Consider the following 21,672-nt stretch of genomic DNA (forward strand, 5'->3'; position numbering starts at 1 on the left):
TGTGGAGCGGTTAAAAGCAAAGAATAAAGGAGGTCAGGATTTTGTTTCTGAAGCGACACAAAGTTGCTGTGCAGAGAATACATGAACTGCCTAGTGAACTGGGCAGTCTTCCAACCCAGGCAAGTGGCCCGGCGATCGGGGCAGGCGTAGTTCATGGCCAGCCTGGGCTACATGAAAACCGGCCTCCAACAGCTCGGACCGGCTGTCAGAGCGGTGTCCATGTACTGGGCCGGCACACGGGGGAGGGCGCGCCAAGGTCAGGCTCGCAGCTGTGCAGACACTCCTCGCCCCGCCCCGTCCCGGGAGGCTTTGTGGATAAGGAGCGAGCTGCGCGGCCGGAGGCGCAAGACACACGATTGGTCAGTTCGGCTCGGGGGGCGGGACGCTGCGGTCTATTGGTCCGCTGAGAACCGGTAAAGCCGAGGGCTTCCGTGTTCGTGGTGACGTAGCGCAGCGCTCTCTGTCGATTGGTTGATGCCCCCGAGAGGCGGGGCTTCTGGTTTCCGATTGGTCCGCGCCGCGCAGGGCGGGCGCCGAGGCCTATGATTGGCCCGCGCCGAGGGCGTGGCCGGGAGCCAGCGGCGGAGGCTCCCGAGCGTCGGCGGCCGGGGCTCGGCGGGGCCGCGGCCATGGCTTCCGGCGGCTGGCGCTGGGCTCGGAAGGCGCTGGCTGCCGGGCGGCCGCTGTTCCGGGGCCGCGCGCTGCTCGTCACCAACACGCTGGGCTGCGGCACGCTCATGGCCGCGGGCGACGGCGCGCGGCAGGCCTGGGAGGTGCGCGCGCGGCCGGGACAGAGCTTCAGCGCGCGGCGCTCAGGTGAGCGGGGCCGGTCCGCCGGGGACCCGGGGACCCGCCGCCCGCCCCGGGGACCCGGGGACCCGCCGCCCGCCCCGGGGACCCGCCGCCCGCCCCGGGGACCCGCCGCCCGCCCCGCGGACCCGCCGCCCGCCCCGCGGACCCGCCGCCCGCCCCGGGGACCCGCCGCCCGCCCCGCGGACCCGCCGCCCAGCCGGCCGGCGTGCGCTGACTCTCTCCGCCCCCAGCCAGCATGTTCGCGGTGGGCTGCAGCATGGGCCCCTTCCTGCACTTCTGGTACCTGTGGCTGGACCGCCTCGTCCCCGCCGCCGGCCTGCGCAGCCTCCCGAGCGTGATGAAGAAGGTCCTGGTGGATCAGGTGGTGGCGTCTCCCATTCTGGGCGTCTGGTACTTCCTGGGTAAGAAGCCCGGTGGCCCGCAGAGCTCGCGGTGGGTAGACTGCCTGGGGCTCGGAGGAAGGCTGACGGGGCGTCTCTTAACGTTCTGTTTCGTCTGTTTATTTATTTACTTTAGTTTTCCGAGACAGGGTTTCTCTGTGTCGCCCTGGCTGTCCTGGAACTCACTCTGTAGCCCAGGCTGACCTCGAACTCACAGAGATGCACCTGCCTCTGCCTCTCAAGTGCTGGCTGGGATTAAAGGCCTAAGTCACCTCACCCAGCTTTTTAAAACACCCTGACCAGAAGGAGCCTGGGGCAGAAGAGTTCAGCTACAGCCGTGGGGAGGTCAGGGCAAGAACTTGGCACAGCCAGAGTGAGGGAGGCCTGCTCAGCGTCACCGCTCCTCCAGTCCAGGATCCCCCGCCTCGGTTTCCCACATCAGTTAACTTAGTTAGGTCTAGACAGACATCCACAGGCCGCCCCTTAGATGGTCCCCGAGCGGCTCGTCTGAGTCCAGGCCGAGTCAGGGTGACAGTTAAAGGGAGCTGTTACACGGGGAGCCCTTCCCGGTGTCGCCCTGGCTGGCCTCAGACTTGACCATCGTCCTCCGCCTCCCAAGGGCTGACATCACAAACCGTGTGCATTTTTTTTTTTTTTTTTTTTTTTTTTTTTTTTTTTTTTTTTTGGTTTTTCGAGACAGGGTTTCTCTGTGTAGCTTTGCGCCTTTCCTGGAACTCATTCTGTAGCCCAGGCTGGCCTCGAACTCACAGAGATCCGCCTGCCTCTGCCTCCCGAGTGCTGGGATTAAAGGTGTGCGCCACCACTGCCCGGCCCGTGTGCATTTTTTGTGTACCTCTTGGGGAGTGTCCCTGGGACAGGACAGGGTCCCGTGGGGGTGGGACAGACCCTCTGCAGGGTAAGGAGGCCGGGGAACCGCTGCGGAGCTGGAGTGGCAAGGACAGCGTCTGAGGGGCTGTGGGGGAGTTGGGTGTAGAGTTGCGGAGGCGCGAAGGGGTACCTGGGGGGGCGAGGACTGCGGGATGTGTGAGATGGTCCCCGGGGCTCTGGGAAGAGTGGCCCTGACCTCCTGGAGCACACGTAACTCGGTCACACTCTTCCCCTGACCCGCCCTGGCCCGGGTCGCTGCCCGGCAGCCGCCTCGGCCCTTACATTCATTCACCTCTTGGTCGTCTTCCCAGGCCTTGGCAGCCTGGAGGGCCAGACGCTGGAGGAGAGCTGCCAGGAGCTGCGGAGCAAGTTCTGGGACTTCTACAAGGTGAGCCCCCCCAGTTCTCCCTTCCAGACCACCAGGGCTTTGGCCCCCCAGCCCTGCCCTCCCCGCCGCCCGCTCTCACGGGCCCTGCCTTCGCAGGCTGACTGGTGCGTCTGGCCAGCTGCTCAGCTGGTGAACTTCCTGTTCGTCCCGTCACATTTCCGAGTCACCTACATCAACGGGCTGACGCTGGGCTGGGACACCTATCTCTCCTACCTGAAGTACTGGGTGAGCTCAGCCCCTGGGCGGGAGGGCTGGGCGGTGGGCTCCGCCCTGTGCCCGCCGTGACCCGTGACCCATGACCTGTGACCCGCCCCCTGCCGCACACAGGACCCTGAACCCCTTCCGACTCCAGGCTGCGCAGCGGACTGAGCTGGAAGGCTGGAAGCGCTGTGGATGAGTAGGTGGATGGCCGCACTCCCCTAGGAGGTTCCGGGGCAGGCCAGAGCTCTGGGCCTGTCCAAAGCCCAGGCTGACTGACCTGGACCAGCCGCCCCTCGGAGTCCACGTGGACAGTTCCCACGTGGAACAGCCTCCAGCACCGGCTGTCAGTCGCCAGGTTTTTCAGTCGGACCAAGCAGTCCCGTCAGCCTGCAGTTGTGACTCTGGCTCGATTGCGGCCCAAGCAGTCCCCTGAGGTTCCCTGGACCCCAGGTGACAGAGGCAGAGATGTGCCCTACGGCCTTGGAATGGGGTCTGGTTTGGCCTCAAAAAACTTCATGCGAGGTTGGGCAGCCGTGTGGAAATGTCATTAAATCCTCTTTAATCACAAGGCTGACTGCCAGGGGTGGGGTGGGGTGGGGTGGGGGCGGGGCCGGCAGAGACTCAGCAAGGTCCATTCGCTTTATTGAACGGTGTGTAGTGTTGATAACTTCTAGGGGAGTGGGGGACACTCATGACGTCAGAACAAGTTGGGGATTTCCCAAGGAGTGAGAGTGAACATATTCCCCGCATCCTATCCATCCCAAAGATAAAGGAGCCCGGGGCAGAAGGCCCAGGCCAGCAGGATGCCAGCCTGTCGACCCAGTGGTCCACATGGCAGTCCCCCCGCCTCGGAGCTGGCAGGCCCCGTCATCTCCCATGAGCCTACCAGCCTGCTTTGCAGTGATATCTGGTCCCTCTTCATGACCGACAACTGTGGATGGGTGGCTTACGAAACCAAAAAGGGGGGTGTCTTAAGGGGTGGGGAGCAGGGGCTATACAGCACACCACAGCAGAGCGGGGGTGGGGACGCGCCCAGGGAGCATCCTCAATAAATAAATAAATAGCTACGATAATAAATAGGGTGATGGGATGGGGGACTTGCCCCTGGTGTGGGGGTGCTCAGCAGGCACAATCCTGGTGAGGAGGTGCCTGTTGGTCGGTGAGCTGCGGGCCCTGCTTGGCGCCTGTGACCGCGGGGTCAGCAGTATCCAGCGACTCCGACATCTTCTCACAGATCACATCCACCAGACGTTCAAAGGTCTGCTTGACATTAATGTTGTCCTTGGCGCTAGCCTCAAAGAACTCAAACCCTGCATTGGGAGAATGTAGAAGTGACAGCAAAGCCCAAGGGCGGCCGTGTGAGGGTGAGTCTGCTGTGACCCTGCCCTCTGGAGAAGATGGGCCACCCTGCAGACACCCCTCCCTTCCACCTGCCGCCCAGCTGGGCTCTACAGTCCCATCCCAGAGGCCTCCAGCCCTCAGACCTGTCTCCCTCAGCATCCACGACCCTGTTCCTTGGTAGCTGGGGCACATTTCCTCTAGGGGGCAGTCGGGTGCCACTGTCACAGCTGCACAGGCTGGCTGTCCCTTAGTCTGCACCTAGAGCACTTTGCTCTGCCTACACCATCCTTCCACACCCGCATGCTGTGCCTGCTCGGGAAGCGTGGCGAGGCTTCCAGCATGCACTCCTCTGCCCAGGTTTCGCTTTCCAGTCCAAAAACTTAGACTCTTCTGAGGCCCACCAGTACCAGCCCATCAGAACCACTGCCAAAGCCTCCTGGGGAGTGAGTGGCTAGTTTTCACAAGTGTGAACCACCTGGGTTCACGCTCATGCCCCGATCTCCAGGGTGTGTGGGTGTCGGGGTCAGGGTCCCAGTCCAGCCTGAGGGCTGCAGTCCTGTGGGTACTCACCCAGGTGGTCGGCGAGCTGCCGACCACGTTCCGACGACACCACCCGCTCGTCCTCCATGTCACACTTGTTCCCCACCAGCAGTACCTGGGCGTTGTCCCAGGAGTACGTTTTAATCTGAGTCGACCTGCGGGGGCAGCCGGGGGCTGAGGGGAAGCCAGAGGAGCCTGCCCTGCCCTAAGTCCCTTGCCCCGTGGTGACTGAGGTAGGCTTTCCTCCTGAGCTCAGGTTGTCCTGGACCTCTCCATCCCCCTGCCTCGGCCTCCCACATGCTGGGATGATGCCTGCTGCTCTACTTCAAATGCAGAGACGTGACAACTGGAATCCAGGTTCTCACACATGCTAGCCAAGTGCTCAGCCAGGGGCAAGTGAGCTCAGTGCTCCTGCCTCTGCTTCCCAAGTAGCTGGGACCACAGACCCCACCTACCCGTCCCTGGTGAACAGAACATTTAAATACTACAGATCAGTGGGAGCCCTTGTCTGGCTTATTGGTCACCCCGTGTTCCTTCCACAACCCCAAGCCTTGGGAACAGCCCTTGTGGTTTGTCCCACCCGACTCCTGTTCTTTGTTTTCAGACGTGCTGGGGATGGAACTCAAGGCTTTCTCCAAGCCAGGCAGGCACTCTCAACTGAGCTAGGAGTACTCTACCAACTGAGCTACAAGCACCCTACCCACTGAGCCACAAGCACCCTACCCACTGAGCCACTGCTCTAGCTACCTCCTATTCCACTGTTCTATCTGAGATCCTTTGATTTTCTGAGTGAGCTGCTCACCAGTCCTGCACCGCATTGAAGGATTCCTCGTTGGTGATGTCATACATTAGGATGAAACCCATGGCGCCCCGGTAATAGGCTGTGGTGATGGTGCGGTACCGCTCTTGCCCTGCTGTGTCCTGAGGAAAGAAGAGATGGTGATCAGAAGGGACCTCACGGCAGCCCCTCTGAGGTCCAGGGACAGTGGGTGAGAAGAGTGGGCGGGTGGCCTTTGTGCCCAGATGGGCCGCTGTAAAATCTCTCATTCATTCAGCAAACATGCCAGGTGCTGCCCAATGCCCTGTGCCACACCCTATGCCAGAAATGGGGACTCACGGCACTGTTAAAAAACACTCATGCCAGGTAGTGGCAGCGCACGCCTTTGATCCCAGCACCCGGGAGGCAGAGGCAGGTGGATCTCTGAGTTCGAGGCCAGCCTGGTCTACAGAGTGAGTTCCAGGGATACAGAGACCTTGTCTCAAAGAAACAAAATAGTCAAAAACGTCAAAAAATTAAACCTTGATGTGAAGCCCCGTCCTCCTGGCACTGGGGAGGTGGCAGCAGGAGGATCTGGAGTTCTCGGGCATCCTCGACTACCCAGCTGCCTGCTCTCACCGGACCACAGAGCAGGACTTGAGAACACCCAGGTGTGTGAGCCCGCCAGCTGCAGGCGGGGCACTTCCACCCTGGCCCCACGCACCCAGATCTGCAGTTTGATCCTCTTGTCGTTGCGGTAGATTGTCTTGACCTTGAAGTCTATGCCGACCGTGCTGACGAAGGCCGGCGTGAAGGAGTCTTCCGCGTAGCGGAAGAGGAAGGAGGTTTTACCCACGCTGCTGTTCCCGATGATCAGGATCTTGAACATATAGTCGAAGTTCTGGTCGGAGGACTCCTTCTGCCCATAGCGCGAGTCTGTGGCCGATGCCATCTGCAGGGCGGGGCGCAGAGGGCCTGAGGGGTGCAGCAGGACACGGCACGGGATGGGCATGCACAAGGGTGCCAGACACTCTCTTTCCACCAGGACCCCCAGTGTCACATGGGCCCCACAGCACAGGCCGGGCTGTGACCTTGGCAGGCCCAACACTCCAAGGAGGCTGTGAAGGGAACACCTCTGCAGGTCCCTGGCACCCCAAATCTCCCTGCACCCTGAGAGGACACTGAGGCGGGCCCCACCTTCCCATCAGTCTTTCATTACCCTAAAGAGACTCACGCGGGAGCACCACAGCATGAGTACCTGAGGAGCCCCAGTCCTCCCTCATCCTTATTCCTCTCCTGGAAGAACTGGGACCCTGAGGTAGCCGTATCACGTGACAGAGACGGGGTGAACACAGGCTGACATGCACAAATCGCTCGCGCGCATGCACACACAATGAAGCATCCAAGGCAGGCTGACCCAAACTCCTGCCCTGCGTGCGAAAGAGTGGGGCTAGCAGGAGAAAAAAGCAAACACATGACGTTTGCAAGCCCATGCATGTGCACGGCTCCCTGCACCCATGCACGATTGCACACGCAGACTCCCCTACATCAGCCAGTGTATGCGTGTGCACCTGGCCATTGACGAGGACATACCGCACACGCGCATGGCTCCACACGCGTGTCAGCGCATACTTGAACTCGGACCCACGCACACCACGCACGCGCACCATGCATGCACAAGGTTCCACAACCGTGCACGGTGCGCGTCCTGAGGTCACGCGAGCCTATCCATGACCAGCGAGCGCGCACACGCGTGTTCACCCCACGAGCACGCGCACGCATCAGCCTCCCGCAAGGCCTGGCCTTCCCCTCCCCCTCTGTCGCAGAGCCCGGGACCCAGTGCCGGGCAAAGGGTGAAGACTGCGGGGTGCGGGATGCCGAACGGAGACCCAGAGCCACCACGCCCGAGCCGCGCGCCCCCCTTCTTCCCAGCTGTCAATCAAACGCGGGCCCGCGGTGTGTGGCCCCGGGCAGCGCTCACCTTGCCCGCTCCGAGCTGAGACGACGCTGACGGCGGCGACCCTGGCGACTGCTCCGGCGACCGGGCCCCAGGAGCGGCGGCGGGGCTGCAGGCGGCGGCGGAGGCTCAGGCCCCTGCAGTCTTCGCTGACGTCCTGCAAAGCCAGGGGCGGCACTGTCTATGCAAACGAGCCGTGACGTCAGAAGGCGGGGCCAGCAGGCAGCCGCGGGGCCCCACTGGCCAGCGCGGCCCGGGAGGGGCGGGGCATGGTGAGCCGCTGGGGGCGGGGCTCTGAGGAGACAGGAAGGTCTTATTGACGGCCGCCCTCGAGCGACGGACTCCACATCCAATCAGCATTCTCTGACGTCTTGGGCGGCCCAATGGTGACCGCCAGGTGTTTGAAGGGCGGAGAGGCCGAGGCCGGGATCCAGCCCCGGTCGCGAACTTGTCCCTAGCCCCCTCCCCCAACTCTTTAGAAACGTGCGGGACCCCTTCCAGGAGGCACCGAGGAGCTTGGTTTTGTTTTGAGAAAGGGTCTCGTGTAGCAGGCTGGCATCGAAATCGCCAAGTAGCAGAGGCTGACCTTGAACTTCTGCACCTCGCTTACCACAGTTCAGGGCTCAAAAGACCCATTGAAGAAGAAAAGACAGGGATTTTAATCCCAGTTCTCATAAGGCAGAGGCAGGCCAACCTTTGGAGTTCCCGGCCAGCCAGGGATTCACAGTCAGACCTTGTCTCGAAAACAAAACAAAACAGAGCAGGGGGAGTGGAGGACAGGGGTGAGAAACGTCTGTCCACTTCGGTGTGCAGGAGCCCTCTGCATTGGAGGCCCCCCCATCCTCAGGGTCGCAGTTGTAATAAAGAATAGCGGTCAAGAGGGAAGCCGCCAAACAAGGGCTGGTGGCGATTCCCGTCACATGCCTGCTTGGCAGGTCCAGAAGTGAGAATTAGGAATTTACAGTCATCCTCGGTTATAATGAGTTCCAGGCCAACCTGGGCTACACAAGATCCTCTGTAGATTAAAAAAATTTTAAAAAAAGACAGGGCTGAGGGGGCTGGAGAGACGGTTTCAGGTGTGCATATGTGCACACACATACATGCAAGCCAAACACCCATACACGTAAAAAATCCCTCTCTCTCTCTGGATTTTCAAGACAGGGTCTCTCTGTAGCTCTGGCTGTTGTGGAACTCTCTCTGTAGACCAGGCTGGCCTCCTCTGCCTCCCGCTTGCTGGGATTAAAGGTGTGTGCCGCCACCGCCCGGCGTAGGTCTTTCTAATGGGCCTAGGATCTTTCTCAGTTTGGTGAGGAGCCTGCATAACTGCATAAAGCCCTGGGTTCGAGACCTAGCGCAGCATGACAGAGTGGTGTCCGCCTGTTGTCTCACACTGGGAAGACAGAGGCAGGAGGAACAGATTTCCAAGGTCATCCTCAGCTACATAGTGTCTTGAGGCCAGCCTGGGCTACATAAAACCCTGTCTCAAAGGAAGAGTGGGTCTGCGCAAAGAAAAAAGGGACTGATGCGTGCCCCGGCTTCTCTGTGCATTTAGGGCTCAGAAACTGAGTCCTGACCACTGAGTCCCAAAATTGCAATGAAAGACCCAGGAAGCAAAGGCAGTTCAGAGAGGCCGCCCCACGCCCTTCACGGTGTGGACACTGGGGCCCAGGCGACCCTGTGTCCCCGGAAGCTGTGCGCAGAAATGCAGACTTCCGGACTCTGATCTAACACAACGCACTCCTGCACATCTTCCCGCCAAGGTGGGATCTGGGGCGGAGAAGCAGCGGACCCAGCCTGGGTGACCTGTCCCTCCGCGTTGGGCCTCCGTCCCGCAAGGAGGCAGAACTGGCCCCGTTTATAGACCACACCGCCGGTTGCGGAGGCGCCGAGGGACCAGAATAACTTGTCGCCTGGATGCTCGGCCGCCCCCGCGGGGAGCCTGCGATGCTGCGCCCGCTCCGGGGCCACGGGAAGCTTGTTTATCTGCTCCCCCACCCGCACCAGGGAGCAGGGGAACGCAGAGCCACAGACACGAAGTGACCATCAATGCGTTCGGTCGCGAGCGCCCCGCCCACGCGGAGGCTAGGGTGGGGACCGGGAACGCGTCTGAGGACAGAGGGGTGCAGGAAGGAGCCTGAGGCGCCCCTAGCCCGGCTTGGATTTATTCCCAAGGGATAAACTCTGGGGAGGAGCCGTGGGCCGCCTCCGGTGCCTTTTTATTTCAAAATAAAAATAGGGGCTGAGGCGAGTAGCGGGTGTCGCTCAGTCGGAGGGAAGGCGACACGGTTCGCCATCTGCGCACTTGGTAGGCTGAGGACCGTGAGTTCATCACCCTGGACCACTGAGTGAGACTGTCTCAGAATATAAATATATTCAACACAGGCAGGCATGGTGGCAGAAACCTTAAACCCCAGCAGCGCTTGGGAGGCAGATCTCTGAGGTGGAGGTTACGTTGTGAGCTCCAGGACAGCCAGGACTCCGCAGAGACCCCGTCTCAGAAACTAAGTGTGCGTGTGTGCGTGTGCGTGTGTGTGTGCGTGTGTGTGTGCGTGTGTGTGTGCGTGTGTGCGTGTGTGCGTGTGTGTAAAGCCTGGGAGGATGAAAGGACAGGCAGAGGGAAACAGCACGAGCATTTGTCACATCTTTTTTGTTTTTGAGACAGGGTTTCTCTGTGTAGCCCTGGCTGTCCTGGAACTCGCTCTGCTGCCTCTGCCTCCAGGGTGCTGGGATTAAAGACGTGCACCCCACTGCCCAGCCTGTCACATTTTTTAAGTTATATTCATTTATTTGTGTGAGAGATGGGGTCAGAGGACAGCCCGTGGGAGTCGGTTCTCTCCTTCCAAGAGTCCCAGGGAGTGAACTCATGTCGTCAAGCTTGGGGCAAGCGCCTTGGCTTGCTGAGCCATCTTGCTGGCCCAGTAGTTTATTTTCTTTATACTTTTGTGTGACTTCCAAATTCTCCCGCAGTGAGCACATATTACTTTTTTTAACAGGAAATCTCTAAGGTTGTCCCTAAAACATCTGGAAGGAAGAAGGAACATTCCATGCGTGACCCCAGACGGCTTTTGTGCCTCCCGGGAACAAATATCTGGAACCATAATATTTAAAGAGGAAGTCGCCTGCCACCCTGCGCTGCTCTGCTGAGTTACAGACCCAGAGGGAACAGGAAAGGGGAGGGGAAAGGCCTTATGACGCGTGCCTGTCACCACAGCCAAGCACTTGGGAGGTGGGGGCGAGGAAATCAGTCCTGTGTGACCCTCTGCTGCACAGTGACAGGCAACAGAACTTGTCTCAAAAAGCCAGAAGATAATGATGGACAGGGGATCAGTCATCTGGTATCAGAGGTCACCAGAACCCAGGGCCCACTGTCTGCGTGGAAGTTTTCAGAAGGCACGAGGGACGGCTTGTGCCACAGTTTCCCCACAAGTGAATGATGGGCCTGACAAGGTCTATTCTATTTTTGCAGTGCTGGAAAAGGAATTAAGGACTTCCCACATGCTAAAGCTCCACCCCTGAGCCACGCCCCCCAGCCCCACACTGGGGATTCTAGGCGGGGCTCCACCCCTGAGCCACGCCCCCAGCCCCTCACTGGGGATTCTAGGCGGGGCTCCACCCCTGAGCCACGCCCCCAGCCCCTCACTGGGGATTCTAGGCGGGGCTCCACCCCTGAGCCACGCCCCCAGCCTCTCACTGGGGGATTCTAGGCAGGGCTCCACCCCTGAGCCACGCCCCCAGCCCCTCACTGAGGATCCTAGGCGGGGCTCCACCCTGACCACGCCCCCAGCCCCTCACTGGGGATTCTAGGCGGGGCTCCACCCTGACCACGCCCCCAGCCCTTCACTGGGGGATTCTAGGCAGGGCTCCACCCTGAGCCACGCCCCCAGCCCCTCACTGGGGATTCTAGGCGGGGCTCCACCCTGACCACGCCCCCAGCCCTTCACTGGGGGATTCTAGGCAGGGCTCCACCCTGAGCCACGCCCCCAGCCCCTCACTGGGGATTCTAGGCGGGGCTCCACCCCTGAGCCACGCCCCCAGCCCCTCACTGGGGGATTCTAGGCGGGGCTCCACCCTGACCACGCCCCCAGCCCCTCACTGGGGATTCTAGGCGGGGCTCCACCCCTGAGCCACGCCCCCAGCCCCTCACTGGGGGATTCTAGGCGGAGCTCCACCCCTGAGCCACGCCCCCAGCCCCTCACTGGGGATTCTAGGCAGGGCTCCACCCCTGAGCCACGCCCCCAGCCCCTCACTGGGGATTCTAGGCGGGGCTCCACCCTGACCACGCCCCCAGCCCCTCACTGGGGATTCTAGGCGGGGCTCCACCCTGAGCCACGCCCCCAGCCCCTCACTGGGGATTCTAGACAAGGGCTCCACCCCTGAGCCACGCCCCCAGCCCCTCACTGGGGGATTCTAGGCGGGGGCTCCACCCCTGAGCCACGCCCCCAGCCCCCTCACTGGGGATTCTAGGCGGGGCTCCACCCCTGAGCCACACCCCCAGCCCCTCACTGGGGGATTCTAGGCGGGGGCTCCACCCCTGAGCCACGCCCCAGCCTCTCTGGTGCCTGCATAGCCCCTCACCCCCTCCTCCTCCTGAGTCTGGGGGCCCACAGCTGAGTTTGCTGAGGCCCGACACACTGGTTTGATCTCATCCATGAAGCCGTACTGCAGGACTGACTGGCACTGCATCTCCAGGTTACTACAGGGAGACTCTGCATGGGTCCCGCCAGCCGTGTTTAGTGAACGTGTGAGCAGGTGGCAGGGAGACAGAGGCGTGTGGGGCCTTCTAGGAGGGTCACCTGCAGCCTCTGGTGTCAGGAGACACTAGACCTGGGGGGGGGTCCCTGCCTCTATTTACAAAAGGGATTCTCCCTGGGGACTCAGCAAAGGTCTGTGGCTGGACGGTTGAAGGCAGGACATCTCTGCTCACAGGGCGTGGGAACCGGGCTTCCATCTTCCATCGAAAAGAATCCGAACGAACGAAGGAAAGGCGGAGAGCCCCAGCCCGGGAGCGGGCAGGAGCGGAGCCGCCTTTCCAGCCAAGCTGTGGTCAGAGCGGACCCCGGCCGCAGGCTTCCAAGGCTCCCAAGCCTTGTCTACGCGTAAACCTCGGCTGCCCACCTTGACGGGTGGGAAGGGAAGCTGGTACCACGGGAATCTCCAGGCGTCACCAGCGCCCAGGTGCCCAGAGCCTGACGGTGACTTCACGGTCCATGCGAGGCTGGCCCAAAATCTTGTCGTTGGGTAAGGCAGCCCTTGCACTCTGGGCTGGTGCTGGCGGACAGGCGCCGGGTGACTCTGAGGACCGGATGTCCAGTGCCCAGCCTGTCCTTCATTGTCCGTCCTCCTCCTTCTCCTCTGCCTCCTCCAGGGTTAGGTCGAACTGGAAGCTGCCAGGGCCTGGGCGCTCGCGGGCCGCGGTGTGGGTGGGGCTGCAGGGTATTCTGCTCCGATACCACTCCCGGTTGTCTTCCAAGGTATCCAGCAGCTCCTGAGCGTCGGGGTGCACCAGGTCGGCCCACGTTTCCCACAGTGGGTGGGCGATGTAGTCAATGAATCCCACCTTAGGGTGACCGCAGAAGGGGCAAGTAAGTCACAGTGAAGCCTAGAATCAGCCCAATCTCAAGGTCACCTGCATGGTGTCCTACGCCTGGAATGCTCATTTCTCAACTCCTATTCAACCTTCAAAACCCTCTTGAAAGAACTCATCCTGGTCCAACATTCAGGAAACGGAAGCAGGCTGATCTCAAGCCAGTGAGTTCTATACCAGACCTCAGACAAAATGAGACGTCTTCAAAACAACAAATCAAGAACCTGCACTAGCAGGGCGGTGGTGGCGCACCCCTTATCCCAGCACTCGGGAGGCGGAGGCAGGCGGATCTCTGTGAGTTCGAGGCCAGCCTGGGCTACAGAGTGAGTTCCGGGGCATCCCGGCAGGGGCAGTCACGGGGTCACACGGGTCCCCACCTCCCACGCCCAGCAGGGCGCGGCCCCGGCACACACCTGGGATTTCTCCACCGAGGCCGTGTGCTTGTCACACATGGGGCTGATATCCAGGCCCAGCGCCCGCTCGCGGTCACCCTGCTGGAAGAACTCGGCCATGACGCGGTCGGTCCACTGGCGGGTGTAGAGCGGCAGCGGCTTGGTGGGGTTGCTGAGGTCAGCGCAGTGCACCAGGCTCTGTAGGACCTGCGGGGCGGGGTGCGGCCTCAGGAGGGCCCGGCCACACCTCACCACACCCCCAAAAAGCTCAGTGCCCAGGGCCCCCTCATCCTCCAGGTGGGGAAACTGAGGCTCCGGGCCCGCCGGCGCACCTGGATGCGGTCAGAGTAATTGTCGAGCAGCAGGACCCCGAGGCTGGTCACCCTCTTCGTCTCCACCATGGTCTTGAGATCGGCCAGGAGGCTCATGTGTTTAGACATGTCTGTGGCCAGCACCTGGGGCGGCACGGAGTCGCGGATGCTGCACTCTGAGACCTCCTGTGCCTCAGTGTCCCCAGCGTGAGGAGGGAGGGCTAAAGGGCAAAGCCCGGGGCACAGCCGAGCACAGGGAGCCAAGGCAGGCTAGGGCCGAGGCAGGATCCAATCCGGAGCTCGGACACTCCGGGGCCACCCGGGTGTGCCCACGGACGCACGCGGGGGTGTCGCCCCGCCCGGGGACACCTCGCCCCGGAGCCATCGGGCCCGGGGGCCCCCTCGCCCTGGCACAGCTGCCAGCTGGAGCCGCCCGCCTGGGGGCGCGGACGTGGAGGCAGGGGACGGCGAGTTCCCAAGTACACATAACAACCGAGGAAAGCCAAAGGGCCCGGGCTAAGTACACGACGGGCGCCCAATAGAGGAGAGCCCGAACCCGGCCCCCCGCCAGCAGGGTCGTCCGCCAGGGTGAAGGGGCCCCGCCCCGCCGCCGTGACATCACCATGTCGATGACCATCCTGCGCAGACTCAGTCTCTGCTTGGCGCTGAGGTTCCGGAGGAAGTCGCAGTTTTCTGCCTGCAGGAGCTTGAAGCCCACCGCGAGGTGATGGTTCTCCAACACCGACAGGTCATTGTACATCAGCGCCAGCTCCGAGTCTGTGGGGACAGCCGGGGCCTCGACCCCACTCCTCCCAAAGACAGCTGGGCAGGGGGGCGTCACTGGCCAACTCCTACCTATGCGTCGAAGCCCAAGCTCTAAGGCCCCTTCATGCAGAAAGCATCCACGCCCCGGGCGCGCCTCTGAGTCTGCGCGCTAGGGTGATTCGAGACACGCCGGCAGCGGTCTAGGGTCCCCTCACTCACGGGTGTTGATGAGAAACTGATTGGAGACCCCCGGGTGGTCCACGTCGTGGATAGCGCACGCAAAGACAGCGGCCAAGACTTCCAGGTCTGTGAACACGGCCTGGGTGGGCCCTGCGCGTCAGGCCCGGGCTGCCCACTCCACCCCGCGCCCGCCCACGGCCCTCGGCTGGGCGTGGCACCTGCAGGGCGGGGGCGCCCAGCAGCACATGCGCAGACTGCACCACGTCCGCGGCGTGCACACTGTTGTGGTACGCCACGTCGGCGCGGTAGTGACCCTCCAGCGTCAGCAGGTACGCCCGCAGCGCGTCCGCGGGGATCCGGAACGTCTGGAGCAGGGCGCGCTCCTGGCGTGCCACAGACCCGGCTCAGGCCTCGGCTCTGCTCCAGCTCGCCTCACCCAGCTCCTGTCCGTCCGCCAGGGCCCTCCCCGGACGCCCCGGTGCCGTGGCCTCCCCGTTGGGGACCCGCTGTCCCAATCCGGGCCTCTCAAGGGCACAGGCGCTGGGCCTTGAGGGCTGGGGAGATGCCGGCGGCCACGAGCCCTGACTGCCCGGCCCGAGGGCCTGGGTTCGGTTCCCGGCACCCACCGGGCAGCTCGCAACGGTCTGTACCCCGGTTTCAGGGGACGCGACCGCGGGGAGGAGGGGGAGGCACCTGGAGGACGCTGAAGACCACGGCTGTGAGCGGCCGGCTCCCGCTCAGCGCGGCCACTCGGAACACGTCCAGGCCCCACTTGTCCTTCAAGTTCCTGCAAGCGAGCAGCCAGCGTCAGCGGCCGCCGGCGCCGCGAGGGAAAACTGAGGCCCGCCGCTGCTGAGGCCCGCCGCTCGGGGAGACCCACCTTGGCCAGCTGCCCCTCCTGGTCTGTGTGGACCCCGAAGCGGGGCACGGCGCCGGCGGGCAGGCTGGCGGGGGCGCGCGCTGGCCCGGGACGCGGGGTGCTCCTCCGTGGGCGGCGGGGGCAGCTCCACCTCGGCCGGCTGGTCTGCGGGGCGGGGCTCGCACTGCAGCCCACCCGCGGGAGCCTGCGCACCCCGGCCCGCGGTTCCCCTCCCGGGGGCCCGGCCAGCAGGGCCGGGGGGACCCCGACTCCCCCACGCGGGCCTGTCCTCCCACCACCGCGGAGGTCGCCAGCCGCTCACCCAGGAAGGTCTGCGCGATGTCCTCGGACACCTGGTTCCCCGAGCGGCCCGTTTCCGACAGATGGGTCAGCTCGCGGTTGAGCATGCGCTTGAACTGTGGGGCGGGGAGGAGGGGGGAGCGGGGAGGAGGGGGAGGAGGGAGAGCGGGGAGGAGGGGGAGCGGGGAGGAGGGTGAGGAGGGAGATGCGGGGAGGAGGGGGAGGAGGGAGAGCGGGGAGGAGGGGGAGCGGGGGAGGAGGGTGAGCGGGGAGGAGGGTGAGGAGGGAGAGCGGGGAGGAGGGGGAGGGCGGGGAGGAGGGGGAGCGGGGAGGAGGGTGAGGAGGGAGAGCGGGGAGGAGGCGGGGAGCGGGGAGGAGGGGAGCGGGGAGGAGGGGAGCGGGGAGGAGGGGGAGGAGGGGGAGCGGTGAGGAGGGAGAGCGGGGAGGAGGGGAGCGGCAGGAGGGGAGCGGGGAGGAGGGGGAGCGGGGAGGAGGGGAGCGGGGAGGAGGGGGAGCGGGGAGGAGGGGGAGGAGGGAGAGCGGGGAGGAGGGGAGCGGGGAGGAGGGGGAGCGGGGAGGAGGGGGGAGGAGGGAGAGCGGGGAGGAGGGGGAGGAGGGGAGCGGGGAGGAGGGGGAGGAGGGGAGGAGGGGGAGGAGGGGGAGCGGGGAGGAGGGGGAGGAGGGAGAGCGGGGAGGAGGGGGAGGGAGGGGGGAGGAGGGGAGCGGGGGAGGAGGGATCGGGTGGAGGGAGCGGGGAGGAGGTGGCGGGGAGGAGGGTGAGGCGGGGAGGAGGGTGAGCGGGGAGGAGGGGAGCGGGGGAGGAGGGTGAGGACGGGGAGGAGGGTGAGGAGGGAGAGCGGGGAGGAGGGGAGCGGGCAGGAGGGGAGCGGGGGAGGAGGGGGGAGCGGGGAGGAGGGGAGCGGGGAGGAGGGGAGCGGGCGAGGAGGGGGGAGCGGGGAGGCGGGGAGGAGGGGGAGGAGGGGGAGCGGGCAGGAGGGGAGCGGGCAGGAGGGGAAGCGGGGCAGGAGGGGAAGCGGGCAGGAGGGGGAGCGGGGAGGGAGGGGAGCGGGGAGCGGGGTCCTCGCCTTGTTGGACGCCATCTCGCCCGCCGAGCGCCGAGCGTGCAGAGTCTCCAGCTCCTCCAGTGTCTCCTGCGCCAGCTGCTGCGCCCCGTGACCTCTGCAGGGGGGCGGGTCAGGGGGGGGCCGGCGGGGGGCGGGCAGGGGCGCGTACCTGTGCGGGCGGGCCGGCTGCTGCGCCGAGGGGTCCCCAGGGAGCGGCCGCGTGCGGGCGCGGGGCGTCAGCGGGGACCGACCCCGCCCCGCCCCCGCCCGGCCGCCCTCCCCGGCCCGACCCCCCGCCCCGCCCCGACCCCCCGCCCCGCCCTCCCCGCCCCGCCCCGGCCCGCCCCCCGCCCCCGGGCCCGCCCGCCCCTCCCCTCCCCCGCCCTCCCCGGCCCCGCCCCGCCCTCCCCCGCCCTCCCCGCCCCGCCCCGGCCCGACCCCCGCCCCGGCCGCCCGCCCTCCCCCTCCCCGCCCCGCCCGCCCTCCCTCCCGTACCTGGCGGCGCTGCCGTGGGCGAGGGCGGCCACGCTGCCGCGGACGGCCCTGAGGCTGGCCAGGACCTGCGGGGAGATGCCCGGAGCGGTCACCGGGGGCCGCTCCCTCCGCGTCCGCGTCCGGGCGGCGGGGCACCCACCTGGGCGAAGGGCGTGACGATCAGGTCTTCTCCATGTCTGCGGGGGAGGCCACCACTGAGGGCGTCTGCCCGCCTCAGGGAGCCCTCCCTCGTCTAAATGGGAAACTGAGTCCTAAGGGACAGCGGGGTCTTGAGTCAGGACAGAAGCAATTGTTTCCCTTTTCACCACAGCCACTGGGGAGCTCAGACGAAAGGACGGGCTTCCTGCTCACTGATTGGCCACCTGTCCCCAGCACCATGGGCTTGCTACGGCTCCGGAAGAGGAGGAAGGGCTCACAGTTCGCTGGCCACCGAGGAGGTCCGGGACACGGGCGACGGCTCGTGGTCGCTGTGCCCGAGCGGTACAGGAAGGACTCGCGCCGCTGGCCGTGCGGGCCCGGGGGATGCAGGGCGCGGCCGGACTGCGGGTCCAGGGGGCCCCTGCCGCCCGGCGAACCCATTCTCCAGGTCAAAGCTGAGGGCCAGGACCAGAGGGGCGAGCAGCGTCAGGGGGCAGAGGCACCGGTGCGTCTGCAGTGACAGCGGGCCACCGCCGCGGGGCCTGGCACAGCCGGACGACTGGCCCCGCCCCACACAAAGCCCCCGCCCACAAGGGCCCGCCCCACACAAAGCCCCGGTCCGAGGCCCCCGCCCCACACAGAGCCTCGCCCACGAGGCCCCGCCCCCCACACAGAGCCTCGCCCACGAGGCCCCGCCCCCACAAGCCTCGCCCACGAGGCCCCGCCCCACACAGCCTCGCCCATGAGGGCCCGCCCCCCACAAGCCTCGCCCACGAGGGGGCCCCGCCCCCACAAAGCCCCCGCCCCCCACAAAGCCCCAGTCTGAGGGCCTGCCCCACTAGGCCCCCGCCCCCACACAAAGCCGCGTCCGACCCCGAGGCCCCGCCCACACAAAGCCCCGCCCCCCACACAAAGCCCGCCCCCAGGCGCCGCCCCCCACGGCGCCGGCTCCTGCGAGCCCCCGCGCTGACCGCGGCCAGCGTCCGTGTAAGGGTTCGGGGCGCGGCTCCGCCGCTGAGAACACCGGCCGCTCCTCCCAGGACTGGGGTGCGCTCCCCCACGAGGGGCGCGCAACTGTGACTCCACTCCCCGGGGCCCACGCACGCGTGCTCGCACACGCGCAGCCGAAACACTCACACCCAGAGCAGACACGCTTCTTTTCTTTTTTTCTTTTTTTTTTTTTTTTTTGGTTTTTCGAGACAGGGTTTCTCTGTGTAGCTTTGCGCCTTTCCTGGGACTCACTTGGTAGCCCAGGCTGGCCCTCGAACTCACAGAGATCCGCCTGGCTCTGCCTCCCGAGTGCTGGGATTAAAGGCGTGCGCCACCACCAGCCCGGCGAGCAGACACACTTCTAAAGGGAGGAGACGCGGTCCCGTGACCGTGCGCCCGGGTCCGGGCCCTGGGGCAGACGGCCGTGCTCGTGCGTGCCTCAGCCCGGTTGCGGGCAACCTTACAGACAGGCGTCGTGCCGTCTGTGCTCAGGCCCCGGGGCGCCGGGGGTTCCCGTGAACCCCCAAACCTCGCCATGCCAGTGCCTGCGGGTGGCGGTCCCCTTGCCGTGCCCCTTGAGACGACTGAAATACTGAGGCGGGGGCAACTGCAGGGTGCTGGGTTCGAATTCCGCCCTCGGCGCGGAGGGTCCAGGAAGCTGCTTTTCCTCTCTGCTCTAAACTTAGCCGGGGTCAGGCGGCCGTTCCATGACGCGAACAGCAGCGGGCGAGGTCCGCGTTCCGGCTGTGGGAACGGCGCGGGCCAGACGGGGTAAACTGAGGCACCGAGCCCACAGAGGGACTCGGACTCCGCGTCCAGGTCCAACCTGCTGAGGACCTGCCGTCGTCTTCAGGCTCGCTCTTGGGTTCCAGGTGGGGCACTCCGTCCGGAGCAGGACCGGCCGTCTCCGGTGCTGCCCGCGGCCCGCCACAGTGCGCCCACAAGGCCCCCTGACCGCGTCAAGGCCCAGCCCACGAGGTCACCAAGCGCAGGCCGGGGATTCCGAACCCCGAAAGCCCCATCCGACCGCACAGCCCCGTCGGGCGCCCACCACACACCGCCCGCGCGCGCCCTGGGTTGGCCGGGTCAGGACGGGACGCGCAGAGCTGCACCGCGCACGGGGCCCCGCCCGCCCCCCGCCCGCCCCCAGCTCCCTGGCCCGGCCCCGCTCGCCTCACCAAAGCGGATGGGCCACGGTGAAGCGGCGCTGCAGGCGGAGGCCCTGTTCACCAGCCGCTTCCTGAAGAGCGCGGGGGAGCCGCGCGGGGACCCCCGAGGGGAGCCGGGCGCCGCGGGGCCCTGCATGGCTGGGCTGAGGCCGGATCGCGAATCGGGGCCTTTTAGACGCCCCGGGGCGGAGCCGAGGTCGGAGAGGAGGGCCAGGCTCCGCCCATCGCTAGGCTTCTCCCGCCCTGGCGCCTGGGGGAAACTGAGGCACCGCACACCTACCGCTCTGTTCTCTAACTCTATTTCTAATTATATATTTATTTGCTGATTTACTTTTAAGACGGCCTCAGGTAGCCCAGGCTGACTGCAAACTCATGGTAATCCTCCTGCTTCAGCCTCCCAAGTGCTGGAAAGATAGATGTTTGCCCCGAGCCCTGGTTAAGGGTTGGTGCCGGTGTCTGGGCTGAGAACTGCCTCGGTCACACCTGCCATTCCATCTCTGGGGCACCTGCGGAATCCAAGGACACCCCGACTTCAAAGTGCCCTCAAGAAGAGGCATGTGGGCTGGGCGGTGGTGGCGCACGCCTTTAGTCCCAGCACTCGGGAGGCAGAGCCAGGCGGATCTCTGTGAGTTCGAGGCCAGCCTGGTCTACAGAGCGAGATCCAGAGAGGCTCCAAAACTATAGAGAAAAACCCTGTCTCAAAAAACCAAAACTAACCAAACAAAAAGGCATGTGGGAGTCGGGGAAGGATGGATGTCCCCCACAGGGAGAGGAGTCCCTGAGGTGGGGGCAGCCCACGGTGATTCCGATCCGCTCTCAGTGAGGACGCTACCGAGATCGGGCCAGCGACGACAAACCCTTGCCAGGTAGGGGAAACCGAGGCTCCACGCAAGGCACGGGGCTCGGGCGCCGCGCTGCAGCCCAGCTCCAGCCCCCAGGTCCCCCGCATGACCCCATGCGCTGACATTCCCCAGGCCCTGCATCTGGACCGTTCCAACAGCCAGGCTGCGTCTCCCCCACAAACACCGGCCTGCAAAAGCCTCCCGCTGGGCTGCTCCAGCTGTCCCCACCCCGCCAGCGGGGCCCCACGGCTTGGGAGATAGGGTCTGTGAGGTCTCCAGGAGTCAAAGGATCTAGTCACACTTGACAAAAGTGGAAACTGAGGCTCACAGGTCACAGGCAAAAGGAAAGACCCAGAATGCCCACTGGACAGGCTGAGGCGGTACAGGGGGGGGGGTGGGGGGAGACAGCACACACCCCTGCAGCCCAGCTCCTCCCTGCATGTCCCCAGGAGGGCGACACCAGGTCTCCAGTCGCCCTGGGGATCCGTGGCTGTGGAGCTTCAGTGGGGACCTGAGTGACGGTGCAGCTGTGGTGGGGTTACGTCCTCTGTGCAGACGGTGGGGAGGCTCGGACCGGCCAGGAAGCCCCTCCAACCCAATCTCACACCTGCTGGAACAGACTTCGCTGAGCCCGAGATGAAAATACCATCTGTGGCTGCTGGGCCGCAGCTAACTATAGCCATTCCCCAGGGAGCAGAGGTCCAGCCAGGGTCCAGGAGTCCTGACAGCACTCCAGGCCTGAGGGAAAATCACTGTGGTCCCAGGGGTATTTAGTTCCACCCTCGAAATCATGGAAAATAGAAAGTGAAGACAACCATGAGATCTGTCTAGTGCAAGAAAACGCTAGCAGGAACAGAGAGGTTGGTCCACTTGCCTGAGGTCACACAGCTGCATGACAGAGTGAGTTCACAGGATCCCAGGTCAGTGAACTCCCATGTCTGAGCCTCTCCACTTAATTCGTTAATTATCCATCCCTCTGCAGTCCCAGCACCAGCCTAGCATTAACATTTTATTAATGGCTGTACTATAACGGCTTCATTCAGAGTTAAATCTGTGTTTTATTAATGGCTCCAGCAGTCACGTGTTGTTAGTAGCTTTTAATACAGAGTAGAAGCCACAAAACCTGGACCGGACATTCAAAGTCTGGCCCCCGTGAGCTTCCAGGGCCACAGTCCCGCTAGGCTAGGCCACACTGGACGGCCTCATCCTGGCCTGGACTGCTTGCTGTGTGACCTCCGGGAGCGCCCAGAGACAGAAAGCCGCAGCGCGGAGCCGCCCTCCTCCAGGCCCTGCTATGGCTCTCCGTCCAGCTCAGCTT

General features: G+C 64.5%; 3 protein-coding genes across 4 annotated transcripts; 1 reads left to right on the plus strand and 2 right to left on the minus strand.

The window, feature by feature from the left end:
- The first annotated feature begins 593 nt into the window (after positions 1–593).
- Mpv17l2 (MPV17 mitochondrial inner membrane protein like 2) lies at positions 594–3,238 on the plus strand. Its single transcript, XM_052752600.1, has 5 exons — positions 594–816; positions 1,044–1,214; positions 2,393–2,469; positions 2,566–2,694; positions 2,797–3,238. The coding sequence occupies exons 1-5, from the start codon at positions 630–632 to the stop codon at positions 2,836–2,838; spliced, it is 606 nt and encodes a 201-aa protein (XP_052608560.1). The 5' UTR covers positions 594–629; the 3' UTR covers positions 2,839–3,238.
- Positions 3,239–3,295: 57 nt separating this feature from the next.
- Positions 3,296–7,430, minus strand: Rab3a (RAB3A, member RAS oncogene family). Of its 2 annotated transcripts, none has more exons than XM_052752603.1 (5): positions 7,290–7,430; positions 6,033–6,283; positions 5,354–5,472; positions 4,582–4,706; positions 3,296–3,980 (listed from the first exon to the last, which is right to left on the minus strand). In XM_052752603.1, the coding sequence occupies exons 2-5, from the start codon at positions 6,258–6,260 to the stop codon at positions 3,790–3,792; spliced, it is 663 nt and encodes a 220-aa protein (XP_052608563.1). In that variant the 5' UTR covers positions 6,261–6,283; positions 7,290–7,430; the 3' UTR covers positions 3,296–3,789. The 2 variants fall into 2 exon arrangements, with proteins under 2 accessions (XP_052608563.1, XP_052608561.1); XM_052752601.1 differs by having other exon boundaries at positions 6,033–6,260; positions 7,290–7,424.
- Positions 7,431–10,154: 2,724 nt separating this feature from the next.
- On the minus strand, positions 10,155–21,065 carry Pde4c (phosphodiesterase 4C). Its single transcript, XM_052752756.1, is given in 18 exon segments — positions 10,155–12,822; positions 13,263–13,448; positions 13,574–13,696; positions 14,175–14,329; positions 14,537–14,636; positions 14,716–14,880; positions 15,191–15,274; positions 15,378–15,453; positions 15,455–15,521; positions 15,679–15,772; positions 16,742–16,909; positions 17,221–17,280; positions 17,355–17,391; positions 17,632–17,687; positions 17,690–17,782; positions 17,784–17,808; positions 19,522–19,564; positions 19,567–21,065. Coding segments are annotated over 18 exon segments (1,845 nt in total). The 5' UTR covers positions 19,649–21,065; the 3' UTR covers positions 10,155–12,591.
- Between the last annotated feature and the right edge of the window lie 607 nt (positions 21,066–21,672).

This window comes from Peromyscus californicus, unplaced genomic scaffold (assembly GCF_007827085.1).
Source record: "Peromyscus californicus insignis strain IS unplaced genomic scaffold, ASM782708v3 Scaffold_23__1_contigs__length_62951481, whole genome shotgun sequence".
Classification (NCBI taxonomy): domain Eukaryota; kingdom Metazoa; phylum Chordata; class Mammalia; order Rodentia; family Cricetidae; genus Peromyscus; species Peromyscus californicus.